Consider the following 25,122-nt stretch of genomic DNA (forward strand, 5'->3'; position numbering starts at 1 on the left):
TGGTAGATGTCTTTACTAGTTAAATTCGAATTTATCTTCACACCCTTTAATTATTGTAGGTATTATTAATCTAGGCCTAAGGACGCTTAAGTGTTATTGCATTCTTTTCACTTGTACTTTACTTGAACTACTAGGATATGCAATCCGATATATTTTAAATATATATCTTACACATTCTCTCTTACATTCTTTACGATACACTTCAGGTGGACGCATATATGTAGTAATATGCGGTCAGACTACACCATTCGGGAAAACAATATTTCTTTACCAGCAAGCGATGAAAGAGAATATTCTAGTTTTACATTATTTTGATTGGCTACAAAAAATGATCCACTTTTGATGACCTCATGTTTTGAACTCGAAACACTTGCTAAAATGCATTATCTGCCTATGAGACGATCGATAACCAGTAATCAAGTAGGAAAATAACTCACAACCGAAATGTATGAAGTTACGAAGCGAACAAAAGTTCCTTTAAAGTGTGTGCGTTTTAGACAACATTGGTTACGTTTAACTTAAAATCTTTATAAAATTGTTCATACAAACATAAGAATTATTCAGATTTTTCAAATTAGTTAGTTCTGATTGTTATCCAATTATTATGATGAAGACTTTTTCCGTTAGTTTAACATAGAACAACATCACACTTATTAGAAAAAACAACCATTAGCATATAATTTTTTGAAAAAAAAAATTACTTTTCTCGATAAACCTAAAATATTTAAATAGAAATAAACAGAAGTGTTCATGATTTTATATATATAAAGATTTTAATAATGAAAAAATAAAAGAGTTGAGCTTTTTACACCCTACACCAATTGCATACACTCGTGTATATGAAGTTTATATGAGTGTATGCAATACTCAGGAGCAATTAAAATTGAACCATCTTTTCAGAAGAAATTTAGAAAAAGATTTTGTCCGTCTGTCCGTCTGTCCGTCCGTCCTTCTGCATTCTTTTGTTCAACCTATAAGTCACAATTTTGGAGATATTTTGATGAGATTTAGTAGATCGATGTGTTTTGACCTAAGCCTAAAGGCTATTGAAAATGATTCGGATCGGACTGCTTTTGCGACCATTTTATTTATATGTAATGATGGACCGTGAATTATTATAATGATTTTACTATAGTGCTATAACCTTTTAATTTCTGTATAGATTTTTATTCCATTGATATTCAACTATTTTATGCTATACGTTAGACGGGATCCAAGGGTCAACTGCATATTTTTACATTAACAGCATATATAGTTAGTCAATATTGCTTTAGTTTAAAAATCAATTTGTAACTTGTAGCGAAGCCATTCACCCGTTAATGATGAAATTTCGAAAAATTCAAATTTTATTTATTTTATCGTTTGGCACTCGATTCGATCTTAATTACCGTATGAACAGTAAGTCATTTACATTGAATAACATCTGGCTGGCAGCAATTAAAAGCAATTCCATGTAGTTTACACATATGTTGTAAGGCCGTGTATGACATGATTTGATTTTTTCATTTAGTGTAAATTTAAGCGCATTTTATGCCAACGTAAAGTGTACGGTTGCAAGTCAGCTAATATGCACTGTGATGTAATTAAAAGTCCGGTTAATTGTCGCTTTAAAATTGGTAGCAATATTTTTTTTTTTCCAATTGATATTTTTTTTATCTTAATTTCAATTTTCATTACTTTTAAATGAACATTAGTCTGCAATGGTAATAATGTATAGATTCTTATCTAAATAATTCATAAACTTGTAATGGATATTTAATGCTCGATATTTATGCACATCCAATGCACATAAACTGCAACGTTTTCGTTTTTATTTATTGTTTTGAAAAAATTGGTAAAGCAACTCCTGTCAATGATAATAATGCGTTTTTTTAATTGCGATTTTATTTTATTTTTTCGATTGATAAGTAATATTTATTATTTTTTGCTTTGTTATTTTATTTTTTAGATGTCAGATTTCTCGGATAGTTCACAAAGCGGTGTTATAAGTCCGGCAACATCGTTTATTGAAAATTTCCATAAGAAAAATGGTTCGACCATGTCCAGCAGTTCACCCAATATGAGCACAATTGGTACTACATCGCCAGCCATTAATGGTACAGTTGTTGGTGGTGGTGGCAGTAGTATGGGGACGGCTGGAACTTTGGCAACCACATTGGGTCGTCAAATTAATACAAGTTCTAGTTCATCGAGCAGCGTTAAAGAAACATCGTCAACTTCACAACAGGTATGAATCAAACAAAATGAAAACTATCTCAAACTCAAAGCCTAAAAGTAGGCCAAAGTAATTAATATTTACGCAAAAGCAAAAAAGCAAAAGAAATTTAAAAAAAAAAAGAAGAAATTTTTCTTTGCATTTACTTTAATTGCAAATGCAGATGACGAAAGGGGACGTATGATTATTATAATTACGTTACTCATACAAAAAAGAAAAGCAAATAATGAAAAATGTTCTTTTTTTTATGATGAATATAATATAAAATCTTACTGTTCTGGAAAGAATTTGAAGAATTTATTTCGGAATAAAATATAAAAATTTTTTTTTTATTTAAATTAGATAAAAGCGAATTCATATAATGTATTGTTTTTGTTTTTGTTTTTTTTTTTTTTTTTTTTTTTTTGTTTTAATTATTGCAAGTCCTAGTAAATGTCACAATCGCTTTTTTAAATTGGCTTCAAAGAATTTAAATAAATGTTAATCTAACATAAGGGTCTTAGTTATTTTTGATAAGTCATACATAACATATTGTTGGAAAGTGCCGGAAGCATTAACGTTTAAGTTATCAGTTATTTTTAAACAGTTATTTAATTTTAAATACAACTAACGCAATTCCAGGTATGTATGGTGACTTAACGTGCTATCAATTGTGACATCTATTTAGAAAGCACTCGAATTCCAATTAATTTACGATAATGTGTGAAAAAGACACTTGCAAACGTCATACTATATAATTAAATATTATTACATATTAAAAAAAAAACACACAATATTATTAGAAATGATCTTGTTTTTGTTATTAGTTTATGACGTTAGTAACGATAGACGCCTAACAGGCTGCTTTCACCTTTTATAAATTTATGGTTTTTTTATAATGACTATAAATAACGTATGGCGGTATCTATATTAATTATTCGTCAAATAACGCATTCAAACAGCTGTACATCTGTTTAGTTAGCGCCATTGTCAATTAAAACAACTTAACATTGTCCATCGATTTGTCGATTATTTATTTTTCTTAGCATTTGATCTTGAATGATCAGATTAAATACACACACACACACACACACACGCATATATACACGCACCGACACATATAAAAACGATCGATACAAAATTTAAAAATGATTGATCCCTCCGATAAGTAAAATCCTTATATTCATGGATTTCCATCTATTATATATATCATTAGCCTGCTAAAAAGTTAAATACTCCGGTTACCGAAATAACTATGTAAGAAAGTTATAGTCGGTGGACACTGCGCACTTCCGCTCCGACCAATTTGGCCCATTTTCAATACCAACCTGGGTGCAGAGACTTCCAATGTTTCTACTAAATTTGAAGTCGATATCGTCATTTTTGCGACCCGGGGAGTGCCAACAACACACATCACACAGACAGACAGACATGGCTAAATCAATTCAGAATTTCACGTTGATCAAGAATATATATATACTTTATAGGGTCTCTGAAGCTTGCTTTACATACATTATGGAAAAAAAGCGAAATAAGTGTATCCCCATCTTACAGTGGTGGGTATAAAAAGTGAAATTCGGTATAAATGCAGAAGTTTTTAAAGTACAACAAAATTACATTTACATCATTTACTCGGATTCTGAAAAAGTGTTTTCCCAAAAAGTTAGCATAAATTCTAGCAAACACTACACAATGAATGAACGATAGAGATATGGGCGAGCAGAAGCAGAGAGTGGCTGTTAGAACGTTTGCACGAATCTATGCATTATTAGAGTACATACATCATATCGCTGACGCCTTTTACTACCTTGTAATCCATATAATAAAAAAATCTATTTGAACGTCGCATACATTGCGAGCATTCACATAACAGAAATTATATCCGCCCTTAGGTGCACCTCTAAACAGTCTGTAGCTTCATTGAATTTCTTAGTACTGTTAGATGACTTTGTTAAAATTTTATGGATTATATTTCAATATACTTTCGACGATAACTTATAAGTCGTGAATTATGTTGTAGGAAAGGCATTCAAGGCATACATCTAAACCCAAGTCTAGCTGCATATTATTACAATGTGCAGAAAAGTGAAAAGAAATGTTGCGAAGCGTTGAGAAATTTTATTGTCTGCATATGCAGAAAAAAATCGAACATTCATTGAAGTCACTCTAATCCATCCATCTGTAGGTCATCTCTATACTCATAAGTAAAATAAATTTGAGAAAAACGTATAAATTTTTCTTTTTTTCGCCATTTCCATTAAAAATAATCCAAATTTCTGAAAACATACATACGCACACATACGCACACACACAATCATTTACACAATATTATGCATGACTCATTTAAAGTAAATGTTAGAAAAAAAAATTATGAAATGCAAACGACGACAACGTTTCATTTATATTTTAGTTAAATAATAGAAAAGCCGGCAAAAAATAATAAATAAATAAATAAATAAATAAACAAAAAGGTATATAAAAATTATCATTAAATTTAAATATAAAACAATTCCTCAACTAACGCCCACAATATATCTACCTAAACTTAGCACGTAACGTACAGTGACTCCGTAACGGTTTACATAGGCGAGAGCGTTAAGTGTAGAATTTTGAGTTGAGAAAAAAAGAAGCAAAAAAAAAAAAATCATATACGAGCACCAAAGATCAAACGAGACCAAGTTCTAAAAATATACTTTTATGCATGTGTAGGAAGAGCTTTGAAAATAATCAGAAAAAGGGGCCGCAGGGTTAGTTGGGGAATAGTTAGTTCATTTATTTTTATACATTCATTGTGGTGGCAGATAATTCTGAATTTAAATTTAATCAGTTTTATTCATTAATTAGAATACGAGCACAGTCACTGTGCTAAACTGCATTCTTAATCAGACACCAGTTAAAAGCGTCTATTTTGAAGCGCACATACTTGCATACATATATTTATGACAAAAAAAAAAAAAAAAAAAAAAAAAAATTATTAATGACTAATATTCAAGTAAACCTATTATTATTGTGCGCTAGAGAACGACTTAATAAGACTCACAGCACAGATAGTAAATAAATATCGCCCAGGGAAAAATTGGAAACGATCTTTGTATTTATCATAGGAGGCTAGAGTTATATCAAATTTACCCATCAAGCGGCGAAACAATTATAGGAACCAATTCATCTCTCTGTATCTCTTCACCTATCTATCCGTCTATCCGTCCGTCTATTGTTAGAAATATGTATAAAAATGCAATTTTAACTTATACAATAGACCGCGGGTGATTTATGATCGCAGATTAATTGTGAAAGTGGGCGTGATCTGTTGGCAACATTTTTACAGATAACTAGCAACTTGTAGCAAATGTAGCTTTAAAAGTCGATGCAAGATTCCATTTCCAAGAATCTTTTACGCAATCAATGTGATAAAGTATTTGTTATGTAACATGTTCTCTTGCGAATTTTCTCATTAAGCCGATCACTGTTGAGATTAAGGTCGTGTCAGTGAGCTCTGACTTTTAGGATAGCATTATTTTTCTTGTTTGATTAACTTAATCTGATATTTTCTGGTTGTGTCCGTTCGACTATTGCGATTCAATTCTTTTGACTCGACTGGCTTTGCTTTTCGTAAATATTCTGCTTCTATATAGAGCTGCTTCTATATAGAGCTCAAAAATCAATATATGTATCCATATCTCAGAATAGGGTGTCCGATGCTAATGTAATACTCACCTCTCTAATATTATAAATGGATGTGACTTATTTAATATACTCTCTGTGACGAGGGATATAATCGGGAAGGTTTAAAACAATTGAAATCCTCGATTTGATCAGTGGAAAGAAAGTTGACATAACACAAAGAGATCGAAACCTTACTTGTTAGAAATGCCATTGGAATGACAAAGTGTGGACTTTTGCACATATGCTTTCCCTAAGGGAAAGCAAGGAGAAAGAGACAGTGCCGAAGATGAAGACGAAACAGCAAATATTTCAGTCGCGTGGCAATGAGTCATCACAACAACATTTAAGGTTGAAGTAAGACTTAAAGAGTTAAGGCAAACGTGTTTGTATAATCATCGAAATGAGTAAACCAAGCGAAACATTACTGGGTCTGCTAGTAACATATATAAAATTTAATAATCGGCCCGAACGTGTACCACTTTATGTAAGGCGTATCTTCCGCGGTCTGAGTTATAAAATATATCCTTTTAGGGGTTTACTTTTTCCCGTGGAGGTCCTATAGATGAAGAATTTCCATATATAATCCAATTTTTAGAATTTCTTTGTCAAAATTAAGCTTTATATAGAGAAAAGGCCATGAAATGAATCCTAACCAATCCCTTTTTAATGCCATAGATTCTTAGACTAAAACTGATGCCTATGACCTGTAGGATGAATACTACAATCAAAGAGATACAGATTGACAGACACGTACACGTAGTCCAATCTGTTTATATCGATTGCCGAAAATATTCGAAAAGTGGGCCAATCTCACTCGTTCTACTTAATGTTGTATATACACTCGTACAAACTTAATCTATTGTTGCCATAAATAGTGCCGAAGATATCATCATAAGTAAAGAATAACAAAAGATTCTAAATAATAATTAAGAGTTAACAATAAAGAAATTTCAGCTTATCTAAAATACATAGGATATCAGGCAATTGAAATGAAAGAAATTATTCAGTAGACATTAAACGAAAAGAAGGGGAGGAGGAATTAAAGTCAACAAATAAGTGAAAAAAGAGCTACGACTAATAGTTGACCGTTTAAAAGATTGCCTTAAATGTGTTAAAACCATTAAATAACCAACAATATATGATATAATAAATAGAGAGAGAGAGAGAGAGAGAGAGAAAAGAAAAACAGAGCGAAAAAACCCGCTGAGCGGATAACGATATTGTGCTTTACTGATATCAGATAAGATATGCCATGAAATGATATTTTTTATTTTAGTTTTTAAAGTTCAACGGTATAGTATGTAACAAGTTATATAACAGTGTCCCTTTATAAAGTCCTCCTCTATCCCGGAATAGGCCCAGAAAATGTCTCCATTAAAAAGTTGCTTTTAAAAAAAACTGTGATAAATAAAAAACTAATCAACTTGTGTTTCTCAGACAATTTTGGGATTACTACGCTAACCATCTGCTCTATATCTTTTAAAAAACCATTAGAACCAATAGTTTTAGGCTAATGCATGAACACCTTATCTAAGTCTTAGAATATTAGAAAATCCTTTGATCGAAATAAGTTAAAGACAATCATGCCTCGTCGCTTGCCTCGTTTACGTTTGTCTGTCCGTTTGTTCATGTTTTCATGATTAATGTAAGTAGGGTTTTTCCATTCAGGAAACCACCCGCCTTTGCTCATCTTTTGAGTGATGTGCTTTGCATAGAGCACATATCGCGAAGCACATCTCATTTATGCCAAAATTGATTCACAAATAATCCGGCAAGTAGTCGAAGAGATAGCCAGTTTCTTTAAACAGCAAATAATGATTGTATCATTCAATCAATCAATATTTGCGCGGTACTTGTGTCACTTAGACAATTCATTCGAGTTTTTCCAACCGAAGCATCTAATTCTTTCTTTATCGATGAAATAATTTAATGAATTACATCAAATTTTTTTTCGCCTATGTGAAATTACCGGGTATAGAGTGTTTTAAGACTAAATCGAAAAGCACGGCAAGCTGGAATAATATATGAAATATAAAAATTTATAAATAAAGTCATTTATTTATTAGTATATTGTTGTGTTTCGGTTCGTATAAATCGATTTAACCATGCCCTTCGGCAATGTAAACTTAATGACAGAAGTAGGTTTTTGAAACCAAGTCCCGATATTCGCCAATCCGTACGGAATTCTCATAAATATGAAAAAAGTTTTAAAATCATTTTCCTACGTCCGCGTCGTATTTTATTGGAACTCTTCTACTCGCAAGAATCAATCTCAAAGAATTAATAATGATGGCGTTCGATTCTCTCAGCTTTTTTTGTTGATGTAATTATTGTGATTTCTCTTACATTTCGGCAACGTTTTTCGCATGCTTTGTCTATTGACGCGCATACGCATTGTCCCTTGTCCTGATTGTCGCGAAGGTTAAAATTGAAACACTTTAGGATTAGGGAAAGCGATTTGTTTACCTCGCCTCATATCTTTGTTCATTACCCTCTCTATTATTAATGAATAGTTCAATGGTCTCAAAATTGAAAAAACAAAAAAAAAAACAATTGCAAGATAAATATATTTATTCCCAAGATCCCAAGCTCTAAACTGAGATGTCCCCAAGGTAACTTTATTTTTATGTACGATTTATGTAATCCAAGGCGGGAAGTGCTTCCAGCAAATTTTCAATAAAACCCATTTAGGATTTAACAAAATTAATACCATTATGAGATAATAAAGGACATCGTCAGGAGGAGACAGTTAAGCTGGCAAAGGGATCTATTTAAATGAACTTGAGTAATGCTTGAGAGTCTCGCGCTATATAAGCTTTAATGTTAAGCTGATTATTTCATTTCATTCAACTAGTGGGAGGGTCAATTCATAGGTGTATATACGCATATATATATATATATATATGTATATATATGCATGAAACAACAAACGGTGTTGATCTTTATCAGTAAAGCTAAATAAAGGCGGTCCTTTATGAAACTGTAACACATGTATATATTGCTTTATTTGTAAAGATCAACAACTTTTGTTGTTTTATGCAAATAAAGAAAAATACATTTTCATGGTCTCGTTAACCAAACAGTCTTACTTTTTTTTTGTCTAATAAACATAAAAAAATTCTTAGAATTTTTTCTAAAATGATATAAAAAAAAAAAAAAAAAAAAAAAAAAAAAAAAAAATTAAATTTCTCTTTTCTTTTGAGAAAAAAAAAAACAAAAAAAAAAACATCATATTTATAATGCATGTGGTAGCGCTTGGCTATGTAGAAAAGTTGACTGACGCATATGTATGTTATTGTGTTTGAAAAAAATAATTACAATAAATAAAAACCAACTAAACAAATACATAAGCAATTTATTTAAGTTCGCTCGCTCGCCTCTCTGGTTCTGCGATGTGAGTTCATTTAATGAAATGAAGAAATGTGTCTATAACTATTTAACAAAATTAGATCAGTCTTAACATTCACTTATAGCAATCAAAACGAAACAAAAACGAACCAGCGAACGAATATCAATCGATTATCAACGCGTTGAAAATATTTCAAATTAAAAAACTAACATAAATAATATCAAAAACGAGTATTTATTTTATTATTAAGAAAAACAAAACAAAAAAAAAAACGAAAAAAATTCAAAATCAAAAAAAAATAAATAAATAAAACTAAAGAAAATGTAATGAAATGTAACGAATTAAAATTGAATTTTTTCAATGGTCGCGGGACAAGCTTTTTTTTATTTGTTTAAATTATGTGAAAAGCTTTGAAAAAGGTTTGAAACTCTTTCAAATAGACGATCCAGTGCTTGCTAAGGTGTTATGCTCATTATTAATTCAATATTTTGTAAAATTGTTTTAAAGACGAAAATTTCTCAATTTGCAAAATAATATTGAGGAGCAGAAAAAGCAACATCTTAGAGAAAATGCGCATAAACTAAAAAAAAAAAAAATATATATTTATTTACTCTACTTTATTTAGATATTATTTTCTCGAACTTTCGAACCCAATCCGACGACAGTAATATAAAGTAATTTAAACTTGTTCTTTTAGGCAAAGATCTGGCGAACCGTTTGAACCACTTGTACTAATCAATAAATCACATAAAGCCGTGCGAGATGATTTCAAAAAAAAAGACATCAACTACTTTCCCTTAGGATAAGCAAAACTCGAATAAACTAAAATATAAACAATGAGACAAGAAGAAGAGCGTTATCATAAATTAGCTGAGCACACACACACACACATATATATATATATATATATACAGTTTACACTTATTTACTTTCCTTCAAAGATTCCAAGTTAGAAAGAGTGAGGGAGAGAGAGAGAGAAAGAGAGAGAAACAGGGAGGGCAGATAATTAGACTAAGTAAAGCCTTTAAAGATGAGGTTGTACGAGATCAGTTCTCCGTTCAGTAGCACCGGGAAGCACAGTTATATTAATACCGTAAGTCAATTTCCCAATATCCGTGCTGCCATCCCAAAGGATGCCGGTAGTGGAACAAGTGTTCCTAACTTTGATTGCCCAATCACTTTCCGTCAATTTTAATGATCTAACACAAAAAAAAACAATTAATCGGCTTTGTCGTTCGTTATCACGTTGATCGGGCGCAACCTCAACTTTTATCAATCAGGCGCAAAGAGACGATATTTACTTATTATAAGGCGTCACTCAATAAGTTCGTGAGATCATTCATAAAACATCAACTTCTCGTTTAAGAGTCGTATATTCATTCCAACGCTTCCGTAACATTTCTATGTCTGTCTTATAGAACGATTTGTAACACCTTTCCTAAAATATATCTCAGTTTTGGCGATCGTCTCTCCTTGAGCGCTTTAGATATGGATGTGGAAACAATTCGTTATTGCGTTTTGTGCAATTTTTTGGTTGGTTTGGCCTACTTGTGATACGATGCATTTCGTTCCTCTTCATTTGGGATGGTTTCTTCTCAAGTTCACTTTGTCAACTTTGGAAAAGAGTCAATGAGTATTGACTGATGTGCATCCCAAAATACGAATATCGTAACCTTCACAGTCGACATTTAGGCTTTTGCTAGTTTGCTGTCCACTCAGCTGACCATCGATTTGTATCTGGAATGTGTTCATCCATTGCCGTATATTGCATAAAAAAATCTAAACAGCTCGTAAAACTGCTCTGAGTTGTCGGCACATGTCTTGCTTTTGACCAAAAATGAGTGAATGCGATACCTCCATCGAACAGAGTCTTCACATGGACACATGTTCGTGCAACGTAATAAATACATTGCCATCTGATATCTTTAAGATGCCAGCTTCTCTCACGCACCGTCACTTTTCGATGATTTAAACTGATTTTGTGCAAGTTTTCTATGTTTTCTAGAACAACTGCCGAATTCCGACGATCAGTGTGTTCAGCATCCTAGATATTTGTACGGTCGCGTTTAAAAACAGCCAACCACTACTCTATCGTCAGTCTCGATCGAGCAGATTGCAAACAGCGTCTGTCAAGCCGTTGTCTTTTCTTGAACGTGACGATAGGACGATATTTCTATGTCATCTTATCAACTTATTGAGTGATATGTTATACAAGAAAAAAAAAAAAAAAAACACGCACAAAAAATGTTGCGTTTACCTTCCGTTTCGTGCAGATTTTATATCGAACAATTTAGGAAAGTAGAACCCTTCAATTTCCAATCGGTTTGATACGATCTGAACACTGTTAAGAAACTAAACGCGATTCTAAGAAGAATTATTTTCGTTTACTTGCTTTCAATGTAGACGGATCCTTAAGTATACCATCGCCAGACTAGATTGCATTGATTTGGTAAGAGTTAATTAGTTAGAGATTTCTTTACGTAATTTCACTTCAACTGTATAAAGCATAGAAAAAAAAAAGTATTAAATGTAATTAACAGTTAAATAACACTGCAGAAAACAATAAAAGCAAATGCTGACATAAAATCAACAAAAATACAAATATTTTTTGTCATCTCAAGTAGGAAAAAAAAAAACAGTAAATAAATAAAAAAAAAAAAACGAAAATATTAAAATATCTAAATAAAACGTAAAATAATCATTATTTTATAAAACTTCTCTTTCGCCTTCCACCAGATGATAAGTGTTACCAGCAATTGCGAAGCTTTGAACGAGGAACTTATCAATCACTTTTAAGTGGCTAAGAGAAGCAAAAACGAAGAAAAAGAACCATTAAGCGCGCGCGTAAAAAGACATAATCTTTTATTATAATATAAGAATTAAATTAAATAAATAAATCAAGTAATAGTGAGTGAAACAATATTCTGTACATTCTTTGCGAAACATTCGTTAAAAAATTTACAGAAACTTATCCTTAAGGTTAGTATTTACAATAAGTTGATTATAAGGCGTATACAAAAAAACGTTCCACTGACTAAAGATTTTATCTATATTCGCCTCATACATAATGCATGTATGTGGTATGCGATATATGATTGAGATAAGAAAAATCTTAAATTTTTCCTATTTCCTAAACAAGTCTTGCTTTCCTAAAAAAAGAAGAAAAACTCAGGTAAAAGCATTACATTATGCATGCATTGTTTCGCTTAATGCAATTATAAGGCATTATACGGCAAGTGATCCAGTAGCGTTCACCCTTGACTTGAATGACGCAAGAACATTGCGGACACATGGACAGACAAGCCTCGCTAGGTAGAGAAAGTGATTCTAAATCGATTGATCTGATAGAAGGTGGATCGATCCTTAGTCCTTTTATATATTCTATATATATATATATATATATATCTGAATAAACTTTATTTAGACCCCAGGTACCGCATTGTAATATAAGGTATAATAAGAGATAACATAAATCCATGCGATGGAGATGGATGAAGAAAATTCCAAATGTATATCATATGTTATTTACTTTCAAGATCGTAGGCTTATTGTTTGCACAGATTTTAAAGTCAGCAAACATTACATAAATAAAGATATGGAAAGACGAATAGAAAGACGCTTGGACAGAGACATGCTAAGCTAGACAAATTGGTAGATAAATAGAAAGGCACACCCATGTTGTGGTCTGCAGTAATGAAGAGATTTTATCAAAGATATGCATATTGACAAATGACCACTGGTTGAAGATATAGTCGATGAGACAAGGGGCCAAGCTAACGAATATATTCATATTATGTTGTATTGGATCGCATAATAGGCGGCCGTGTGTTTCATGACCGGACTGAAGGATTGACATAATTATGTACAAGTATAGCAGCAATACGCTTAACAAACAAGATTAGCAAACAAGAGTTACATTGACAGACGACCAATACTAATAGCCGTGTAACAAGCGAACAAATAGATAAAATATTTCATAAGCGATCTAATAGGCAGACAATTATGCTGGCAATCTACATAACATGTAACGATGTGGGCTTTAACGAACAGTCAGATTACCAGACTGTCGTATACATGTTAACAATTACGTCAAGTCACAAACGGATCGCGTGCGTTGACTTTGTTAAACCGACTAAATATATGTAGTTCATGGAATCTTTTCAATTTTTTTTCTTCTTCTGAATATCGCAACGGAACTGTCTAAATATAAAACTACACGTATTACATTATCATTTATATATACGAATAAATTTAATTTTCTACCAAACACGTAACGATTCTTTCAATTAATTCTATACATTATTGTCATTAAGAAACCTTTTCTGTTGCATCGAAATTATTAGAAAAAACCATAAAGCAAAAAAAAAAAAAAAAAACCCGCCCAACTCGACGTAGTTACGATACAAATAAAAGTGATTGGATAGATTGCCAAGAAAGAAAGAAAGATAGAAAAAACCCCATGCGTTAATATTTACCTTAAAGTAAAACTCAACTCAACTCAACTCAACTCAAGTCAACTCAACTGAAGACTCATCTACTAAATAATAATTTTTTTTTAAGTAAAAATCAATGAATTGCACAAAATTTGTTTAGATCAAAAGTTTATACGTCACATTTATTTGTTATTGTTGTTGTTGTTATTATTATTATTGTTGTTATTCATATTTGTACAGAATTTAAACGAAAGTCATAAACGATTCATAAGATAAGAGCTAATCAGGTAATTTGTTCTTCCGTAGCAACTCTAGATACTTTTCAAACAAGTCAACGTAGATTACCACGATTTACATGATAAATTTAATATATATTTAGCGCCAAACATTTCTCGAGGCAAAAAAAAAATAAAAAAATAAAAACAAAAAAAAACAAACTTTGAAGTAAAAATAAAATGGCACAGCTTTCGTAATACAATAATAAAGGTGGGGGTGTTGAGAGAGCAACAATTTTAGATGACCTTGTTCATCATGACAGCCAACAGCCGACAGCCTACGAATTAAAAGCAAATATATTTTAATACAAGTCTGGGAAGAAAAGCAGAAAAAAATCACCGCTAAATTAAAAAATAAAGCAAAAAAAAAAAACAAAATAAAATTTATTTCATTTAACAATTTCGAAACTTTTACCGAGAAACCGTTATGTTTTCTGCCAAAAACATTTTTCATTTTGCATAATTTAAAGAGAATTATTTTCATAATAACATAGAAAATCAAACGTAAAGCCGTTATTTTTAGAATTTTCTCAAGAAATTATTCTCTGCTGATGTTTTACTAAATTCATTGTTCCGTTTGTGCTACCCCGACGCATGCATCGAAGATTCTTGATCCCCTTTAATATTCCATGAATGATTTCTGAGTATATACATTCGATCCGTAGTATGTTCATAATGCAAAGTGCCCTGTCACTGTCAATCTTAGCCCTATCAGGCTAAACGACGCGACTACACGGATCGGGCATTAACTTCAACTTTCAAAGCTGCATATCATTCGCATAACATGTATATAAAAAAAAAAAAAAAAAAAAAAAAGGATCTGAATCTACGTTCCTTTTTATACGGTTTTCACGGTTTCACACAATTTAAGTAAATAGTTAGCGTTTGATCAACGTAAGATTCCGTACTTCCGGTTTACTTCTGCCTCTCCCGCTCTCTGGCTTCCGCAAGAAATTTGCAAAGGAAAGTTCAAACTTAAGATATGCATCATGCGCTATGCTAGTTCATCAAATCGAGGACATACACTCATACACACGCACAATTTTTAAAACATTGCATTGGTAATTCACATATATACGTAGGTTTAAAGTCGAATCGAACTTGTTCTTAATTGCAAATATCTAAGTAAACAACAATGTTATTACGGCTAGTGTAGCGCAATACACAGTCTGACGATGTTTCTTTCATAGATGCGTAGCGACTGGCAGACAAGATTTTCAAGTGTTAACATTTTCCCAAGCTTCGAGAGCAATCCACTCGCATGTCGTGAACGCAGTAAAAAAATGCGTATTCCACGACCTCTGCTACTCCACATCGTAAGCCTCGACGATCGCCTTCGTGCTTGACGGTATGGAGATAGGCCGTACGGCAACCATGTCCCAATGCTTTTGTGGGAGCCAGTCTTCAATTTTCAGTATCAGACGGTGTGTTTAACTTGTATATTGCCCTTCGTCCAGCATCCTTCTTGTTCACATAGCTTTCCTTTAGCTAATGAATTGCTCGAAATCGTCCTAGCTATAATCAGGTCAGCATTCTCGAACGTTCGCCATTTACGAGGTTGTGTTATTCAGATGCACTTTAAACTTAATTCCAAGATATTTAATGTTGTCTTTCGCGGTAAAATCGCTATGGCCCGCCTTTATGGGCGCGATCTCCTTTTTCTTCCGGCCACTTACGCGGATTGCTTCCAGTTTTTGCTCAGCGAACTGCTGCTACTACTACTTACTGTTCCTAGCCATGTCCGAATCTTTTCGATTACGTTTCCCGCTATGCTTGGCAACCATTAAGATAATCAAATCATTGGCGAAACCTATAATTTTAACATGCTCAAGGACTTGTAGATGCGCCATCGTCTACAGCGCTAAGCTGTGCTCATTGAATCCTGAGATATACCATAACTAACGTAATGCAGCTTTTATCTTGAAGCACACGATTCTATCTTTGAAAGAAGTCATTGTGTACGCTATACGCTTGGCTTAAGGCATTTGCGAAATCTTTTTGCCTTTTCGAAGGGAATAATTTTAAAAATAAAAGTTTCTTTGCAAAATCTTTTGTAGACGTGAAAACGCGTCCCATACGATGACTAATAATATTATTGTCTACTCAACGCAATTTAATGCGTCACAAATGAGACGACAAGGTTAAGAAATCCTAATGATTTTTCAATTAAAGTAAACAATAACAAGAAATGTTTATTATTGTCTACGATTCTATAAAAATTATAGATAAGTTAAGGATTTTATTTTGATAGAAAAAAAAGAAAAACAAAAAAAATTTCATTCTAAAATTATAAATTATATGTATAATTATAATGATAAATTCATTCAGTTTTAAAAATTTTAACTAAAAGTCAAAAGTGTTTGTCTTATGATCAAAGTAAATGTAATGAATATTTATTTTATTTTTTTATGTGACAATCGAACAAAGATAAGGGAGTAGGAGTGTTTTACCTTATAACGGATACAATCAAATGAATAATGGATGGATAAGAAAATAATAAGTACATCAGATAAAGGCGGAGTTCTAGAGATAAGGCCTTACCAGCTATAAAAAGCAAACAATGAATTTTATACGAAAAAAAACGGGAAAAAGTAAACTATAGGGAAATATGTAAAATGTTGCTGTTGTACTTGCATAATCGATATTGATTAAGAACAAAAATTAGATGAAAGTGTTCGAATCCAATGAAAGTCGAGTCGGAAAATATCTTACGATAATAATTAGAGTGAACAAAGTGTTGTTTGCGAAGAGCATTAGAATATCATAAATAAATTTTGTTATTTGATCATCTGAGATGAATGGGTTCAACATCAAGAACAAATATTTTACCTATAAAATGATAAATGCTATTGAAAGTACGACCCTTTCTCAAAAGAATTTGAGTAAGTGAAATATTTTAAAAAATATTCAACTTCAACATGTCCTTCTATTCGCTCATGTTGCAAATTCAAAAAGGCGTTGATGAATTAAATGAAAAGTATTCATTGATTTTCGGAGCATAAATACGTCTTAGCTTTGTCGAACTTTATACATTTCTGTAGGCGTTTCGTGACGAGAAAATACCGACCAAAAAAAAGCTATGTACGAGAATTTTTCTACTAATTATCTAAGACGATGCTCGCTCCTGCACGGTTGACGACGATAATGTCCTTTCTATTTTTGATTCAAGTAAACAGGATTTTCAATTCCGAAGAACATGAAATCGGTCGACAGAGTTGCCGTCCAAGTCAAATCTAAATCTAAGCATAAGAGTTGATAAATGGCATAGCGAATCTATTTCAAAAATACAATTTTATTTATTTATTTATTTATAACTTAAAGGGTCGATATGTTAATTTTTTTTTTTTAAGTGATTTTGTTTAAAGCAAACTAACAAAATATGAAAATGAAATATAGAAAAATGTGTACGCTTTCGGTTAATTTGCAGGTCGTGAACAGTAGCAGCAGTACAACAACCCGTGTTGAGAAGAAATCACGTTTACATCAGATAACGTCGTCTTCCTCGTCTTCCTCGTCATCATCCACCTCAACCGAAATGAAGGCTGCCGCTTTAAAACGTGATATGAGTGAATTTAAAAATTCCATGTCGGAAATAAATGATTTGGCATTGGGACGTGGCAATACCGGCACACCGGCCTTAACCAGTTCAACGAGTACACTAAGCCATCATCAGCCACCTTCCATAAACGATCTCAGCAATTTAAACAATTTGAATAGTTCGGATGCCATAACTAAACTTAAAAAAAAGTAAGAAAAAGTAAAAAAATTATTGAACGCGTTCACAATTCATTCAATTCATTTCAATAGTTTCAATATTAATATTATGTTTTATTTGCAGAATACGTTCTTCCCTTGAGAATATCGTTGATGATGATATACAACCGAAAATTAAGTTCCCCGATGACGATGATGAAGAAATGAATATGGATTTAGTTGAGGCATCGAATCAATTGTCGGGCAACGGTTTAAATGGTACAAACGTTACCGTTGACACAGTAAAATTTGAAGAGAAACGCACTAAAACTGAATCAAAAAAGAAATTCGTTACCGACGGTTTCAGCTCAGAACAGGCGACCAGCAATTTAGCTGAAAGTAAACGCTTGCAAGCGGGTGATATTGATTTTCAACAGGCTACCGCAGCGGCAGCCACTCGCAATCGTTTAGAAGTTGACGGTGTTAAGGCTGAAGAGAATGCCGCCGTTATACACGTAAGTCTTGAAGAGAACTATTAAAGTGCCTTTATTATTATTTTTTCTCTTTAAAGAAAAAATAAATATATTTATATATATATATATATATATATATATATATTTTATACACATCTTATATATATATATATATATATCATATCTTTTACAACGCAATTCATTCACCAGCAAAATATGTCTCCAAATGCTTACAAGTGCTTATTATACAAATTAAAAATGCTCTAGAGAGGGGAGGAGGGGATCCGAAACAAATACACTCTGCTCACAGGAGATGATATAAAAAGCTTTCCATTTTTTCTTTTTTTTAAATAAAACACCATTAAGCTCATATATGCAAAATGCAGCCGCGCAGAGGTTTGTTTACCTTAACGACAAGTGCAACTGAAATTGTCGTTTATTGTTACCGCAACAACTACCGCACTGAAAACCTTCTAGTATTGATTTAATTCAGGTGAATTAAAAACTTGACTTGAATTAAAAAAAAGAAAAACTTTTCTTCATTACGAACCTAATTATGTGAAATGTAAACAATACGTTTGAACCGAAGTAATACCCAAGAGGCGTGACTTTGCTTAAAGCACATTTCTCTGCAATGGTAATACGTAATTTGACAGAAGAGAAGAGAAGAGAGAGAGAGAGAGAGAAAAAGCAATTTAAGTATCCGTAGATCTAGGATTTATTCAATAGTGATTGATAAAGAAAAGAATAAAGCGGCTTTGATTAGAAAAATTGTAAAACAAAGCTACGAGAACTTGACTTTCAAATAGAACACCTAACGTGTAAAGGCAAATAATGGAAAGATGATCATATATTTGAATAACTTTGTATATAGGGTTCAATAAGTAAAAGTAAGCGTAAGAATTGCTGGGAAGATTACTTACGATGGCTAGGAGAACATCACTGTCGTCGTATGACTTTTTGAAGCGTATATTAAAGCAACGCCAGACGGTCTTCAAACCCCAAAACACTGACAAGCAAGAAGAATAACGATTAGTTATGGTTCAGAATGTTGTTGCGAAGATGAAAATCGCTTAGTCCTTTGCTTTATCGCCTTTTTTCGTGGACAATATTGACGATCTCGCACATTGTGACGGCAAATGTCAAATCGTTCGCAACTTAAATATTCTTAAGAGTAGCTAAGACAGATAAACCAAAAGCCGAGGAATGATAGTGTAGAATTGAAAAATTCATCACTAGTTTGCTAGTTGAGATCGAAAATGAAAATGAGAAAAACAATGAATTTAATTGAAAAAGAAAGAATCGATATGAAAACATTGATTGATTGAAGCTGAGCACAGTGTAACATAATATATTTATACGTCATACTGAGCAAGCGATCTCTCTCGCTAATCGAGTCAAGATAAATTTTTCAAGAAAAAATTGCTCATATCGCATTTGACTTGCATCGCCAAACACCGGTTGATTTACATATTTTGAAATTACTATCGAATGTTGAGAAACTTCTGCCTCTGGCTCGGAAAAGCAAACGAGACAATAGTTTAATATATATTCAAGATTTATACGTAATATTTCGAATGTTCGGTTATATCAATTGCTTAGTAATATCTCGGTACCTTGATTTGCTTATTCGCATTGGTTAATTAATAGCAGTATTTACTAGAGAGCCTTTCATTAAGTGCGTTTCAAAATCTCATACTAGAAACTTTCAGTTACAGAAAGCGGCGGAATAACCGAAAAATTCAAGTGATCGCCAAGTCTTTCATCTATGGCCATAAAATAATTTTTATCCATAATCTCCTAGTAATAAGGGATTTATGATTTTATGTTTTTATTTTTAATATTATATGTCGGTGGAATGCGATTCGAAACGAAGCCGTTCCACGTTGCTTTCTCTGTTGCACAGAAGTTATTAGCAGACATTTTGAGAAAATGCTCATCGAAACGGATAACGTTGAGAGGCAAAAACATATATTTTCAAAGCTTCCCGATAGTTTGGTAAAATAATCACGAGTTGTGTACGCGCGGAGAAGATCGCAAGTGAGATAACTTGTCGGAATTGATTTGAGAAATTTTATTGTGGGGAATTTTCGCTTCCATCAAGAACGTAGTGAAGTCTTTTTTTAAGGTTTTTAATGACTGCATAGATTCTAATCTAGAATTTCGTCAATTTTCAAGTTACAAGTTTATGCAGAGGCACAATACTTTCTGTTTAGCTTTCAATTGAAATTTTACTCCTTTGTATTGTTTTTTTTTTGTTTTTGTTTTTTTTTGTTTACCAAGACTTTTTAAGGGTGTGCGCTCTTCGTATAAAATTAATAGACATTAGGTCATTAAAGTCTTTAACATGCACGCAAACCCGCATTAGTTTTGATTGGAAAAACCATGTGAAGTTTCTCGCTACATGCAAAAATATTCATGTTAGAAAGGATTAACATGCATATACAGTTAGGAAAGAAGTTATTATTTAAAGCGACACAAAGTCTACGTTTAAATTCAACTGTTAAAGCATGAATGCGTGAAGGACACCTAAAGGATAGGAATAAATGGTTTTCTTTCCTCTTACTTAACTTTATTGATTTTTTTTTTTTTTTTTGTTTTTTTTTTTTTAAGGAAAATAAATGAGAAATGGAATTAGGGGAGTTAAGAAATCTTTACACACACAAGAACACGTACATATACATCCATATATCGATAAAAAAAAAAGAAAGAACTTTTACTTTCTCCATTTTGGGGTGAACAAGTAAATGCGATCCCTTAGTTGATTACCAACGTTCAATGTCCTCGTTTGCGCGGTAACGCGTATAAACTCTTTTTTTCTTTGTGTATTTGAAAGCAGATAAAAAAAAGTAGAAAAATTAATGTTTATAACAAAAACATTGCAGTGTAGTCAAGTATTGATAAAAAAATGTCCTTCGATTCAATTAACATCTGCACGATGTTATACGCCAACGAAACGTTCACGTTACAAGTACAGAAAAGTGTTTGATAAAATTAAGGTAAATTAACGAAAGTGCTATGCGAAAAAAATAATTATATTACGAATTGCAAAAAGAGTTGATTAGATATTCCCTTGGACGAAAACAAAGGATTTCGACTTTTACTTAAACATAAGAAAAATGAGCGAAATGCGAAGGCAGTCTCGACAGAAAGTGTATTTAGGCATTTATACGACGACGCCGAGGCGGACGCGGCGACGGAAACGGCGAGAATAAATTGTGAATATATATTTTATTTTTTTTTTTATTTTTGTTTAAATTTTATTTAAATATCTTTAATTTACATTTTTATTACACTTATACTTCAACAATAATTATTTATATAATGGATTTTTCGAAAGAAAATAAGAAATCACAATTAACATAAATTCCAAAACTAATTAAATTTGCTTATATTCATATCGAGAAATTGGCTACGAGCCAATCATTATACGAACACTCGCGAAAACTCAAAAGGTTACTATTAACCACAACATTACTTAGCATTCATATGATTGGAGTAAGTGGATGGCTGAGTTAATTAAAATTAAAAGGAAAATAAATAATATAAATAAATGATTTACTATATAAATCGCAAACTTTTTTTTCAAGTTTTTAAAAGCGAGAAAAAGTTTGACACGTAGACAAAGCGTTTTTTTTTTTTTTTTTTTTTTGGTTGCTTTCCGTTTTTTGAGGTTATGTCGACCGTTAATTTCAAGCGTTACGCATACTATGAACGTGATCGCCTTCTTCGTCTGGGGTCCTAGGTTAAGTGTCTAACTTTCTCTAATTCTCAAATAAGATTTATATTTCAAATATGGAGGTGTTAGTGAATTTCATATAGAATTGATTTCCTGGATTTTACAAATAATTTTGTAAACATTTTTGATATCGATATTATACACATGCTCTACGGAACGGTTGAAAAGTAAACAATTGCTCAACATTTGCTCAAATTCAACTAACGATAGCAACAGGGTGATTAAGGCACCTTACTCTTACTTTCTTGCCGTCTTCGATAAAGCTCTTATTTATACATATTAATATTAAAAAACGAATTAAAGAACAAAAAAAAATTTTAGACAATCAAAGCAGAGAGTAAAAATGATTAAACCTTATAGACCCTGTAGATCCTGGATATAAAAAAGTTGAAAATTAATTTTCTCCATTTTGAGATCGTACTCGTCAACTTTGACAGGTGAATAGACAGACAGACATGCCAGAGAAATACGTATCCATTCCTACGGTTAATTAATAATAATAATAAATATTTTTAATAAATTCATTGATAAAATATAAAAAAATGTCCAAGATTTTATGAGAATTTTTATGCATGCTCTTATACAAGATGTGCTCTCTTCTACATAGTGCAAGTATGATGCTGCTCTCCTATTTTGTTTTAATAAAATCGAAAAATTTCTATGAAAATTTTTTTCTCCGATCTATAAAATGTATTCGCTTACGCTAACGTATAAATTGTTTTTCAGTATAACGCGAGTAATGGATACGAAAACATTTGAAAATTTTTAGACAAATAAAAAAAAAGAAAAAAAATTCGCAAATTTTAAATTTCTTTTTAATTAATTAAAAGAACAAAAAAGAAAAAAGAAAAGAAGAAGAAATGCAAACATTTTTTAACCTCTCACTATCTACATTTGCCTGCAGACAAATCCTAAATACGCGTTTTGTGACGTGAAAATCGAAAAAAATCATTTAAATTTGAAACATTTATATGGCAGATGCATAAACCGAAATGAATAAAATACAAAAATAAAAAAAAACATTTAAATATTTATTATTTTTGTGTAAATTAAATGTGTAATAAATATATACATACATATATAGATATGTAAAGGAATGGACAAAGTAATGTCATGAACAACTCGCAGACATACACGATATTTATTTATTAACAAAGTATTGGTCGGGTAGATAAGCTGGAGTTCTTCGCGGCATTCAATTCATAGAATATCCAAAGAGTTTTCCATTCTTGTACTAAAACATTTGCCAATTGTTGCAATGGTGTTGAAGATAGGTTATCTGCTTCTCATTTTCTTGCTCTAAAACTCTCCACAACGGAGGCCAGGGAAAATGTTTCATGATATTCTGATGCTCCTCAAACTAAGCAGCAATATGGTAACTATAGCAAGAACTTCACGGGGATATTCATTCGCAGTAATCCAGAACCGGAGAACTAGCTAAATACTACGATACAATCATCCAAATTAGAATGCAACCTGCCCCCGGCTTGACTAATAGGAGCAAGTAGTCCGAACCTTTGGTTATTCGTGAGCTTCTCTATACGTAGGAAAGAAGGTGAACGGTGTTTCATCGAATCAAACCACATTCCTCCAACCATAAGGTGGACACTAGGTTTTGTGACTATGGCATCATTTCTGTCGCAGCTTAGCGTTCACTTGCGTTATGAAAAGTTTCCATACGGAGGTCCCGTCATACTGTCTTTGTCAAACAGTATTACTCTAAAGCGTGTTTTAAATCCTGCGGACACTTTTGCTGCAATACTTTTGTGTTGTTTAGCCACAACTTTGCTTCTCGCCCACTATTTCTTTTCATGTTTTTTTTATGCTGTCATTGCAGTGGATACTATCGATTGTGAAACTTTAAACTGTTCAGCCACTTTCGCCACAGACGCTTCACCTAACCGAGCACCAACGATTTGCCCTCTTTCGACGGCTGCGAGATCACATATTTCACTGATCGTTTGTTTTAACCAATCGCAGGATAAAGCATACAAAACATTGAAATATAACCCAGAAGGCTGCATATATATATATGTATATATATATACATATGTATAAAAAAAACTCAAAATACAGAATTAAAAAGTAAAAAAACAAAAAAACTAAATTTCGTTTTTTAAAGAGAATCAAAAATTTTCAACACCCATTATCCCCTTTAAAACTTTCAAAGACCACAAAATCTTTTGATTCCCATGCATAGATATATATATATATATAGGCCATTTGTATAAAACAAAGTCAAGATAAAAGAAATTGACATAAACACTATTTAAAGAGAGCTTTTGAGAATAGCTTCTTATGAGGCTTATGAAATATCTTATGATATTAGAGAATGGGAAGCCAGAAATCATAGTTAGTCAGTAGTTAAAGAAATGTTCCGAATCATACACATTGATATTTTCCATTTCTGTTTTAAGTTGTTCTGAGATTTAAGATAGCGATCAAATAAAGGGTAAGATTATCTTAGAAATATCGCCCCGGAAATATCGAGAGACTAAGGATAACCGACTTATTCAGTATGAGAGTCGCGATAGCCTTCGTGTCTTCGTGTGTCCTTCTGCCAACTGTTTTTGAATATTCGCGGCCGATACAGAAAACTGAAACTATTTACATACATTTTTAATTAATGGCTACAAATCGATCAAGGTCGAGAGTAAACATGATTTGCCAATAGTCACGTTCCCAGTGCCTTTGGCATATATTTGCCAAAACCATTTAAAATTTTCACAGAAGAATGCGTTCTTAAATCATCTATAAAAACGCTTACAAGGCATTAACATTTTATTTTGTGACTTGTGTGCGTGTGTGTGTGTGTGTGTAAGAAGCGTTAGCATTTTAAAACTTGATGGACAAGTTCGATGGGGGAACTGTACAATAATTTACGGTTAATCAATTGACGCGGCTACAATTCTTTACTGACGGCTTACAATCTTTTTATATATGGATTCGTTGTACTTTGCTTACAAAGCTCCTTATGTTTATCGATGAATACTGAAGAATTCGGTATCCGAAAATAAAATGCTTCATCTAAAGCAATGCAATATTCTAGACGAACGTAAATCAGGTGAATGAAGTAATGGTAGAACTTGGAGGATTTTTTGTGAAAATGTCTCGAGAGACTAATACAGTGCGATAAGGTTCATTATAATGATCAAACGTACTAAGAATTGTCTACATTCTCTATAATTCTGAAGAATATCTTTAGGGAAACGATCCATAGCATTCCTATAATAATACTCCTTGTTAAGAGTTTGTCACACAAAAATCACTCACAAATGTGAAATTCATACTGCATCCTAGGAA

The 25,122-nt window shown here is 32.2% G+C and overlaps 1 protein-coding gene across 9 annotated transcripts in view; it reads left to right on the forward strand.

Moving 5' to 3' along the window:
- The window catches only part of LOC119645030 (NAD(+) hydrolase sarm1), a 102,207-nt gene that overhangs the window by 67,987 nt on the left and 9,098 nt on the right, over positions 1 to 25,122 (forward strand). For 5 of the 9 annotated variants that reach the window (XM_038044816.1, XM_038044817.1, XM_038044818.1 and 2 more), the window contains 3 exons: positions 1,949 to 2,227; positions 17,342 to 17,661; positions 17,753 to 18,122. In XM_038044816.1, coding sequence (XP_037900744.1) covers positions 1,949 to 2,227; positions 17,342 to 17,661; positions 17,753 to 18,122 — 969 coding nt within the window. Of the gene's footprint in view, positions 1 to 1,948; positions 2,228 to 9,546; positions 9,667 to 9,831; positions 9,881 to 11,609; positions 11,656 to 11,942; positions 12,186 to 17,341; positions 17,662 to 17,752; positions 18,123 to 25,122 lie in introns of those variants that run through there. The other 4 variants (XM_038044823.1, XM_038044821.1, XM_038044822.1 and 1 more) reach the window with 4 other exon arrangements.

The sequence above is a fragment of the Glossina fuscipes genome, unplaced genomic scaffold, assembly GCF_014805625.2.
Source record: "Glossina fuscipes isolate IAEA_lab_2018 unplaced genomic scaffold, Yale_Gfus_2 1, whole genome shotgun sequence".
Taxonomy (NCBI): domain Eukaryota; kingdom Metazoa; phylum Arthropoda; class Insecta; order Diptera; family Glossinidae; genus Glossina; species Glossina fuscipes.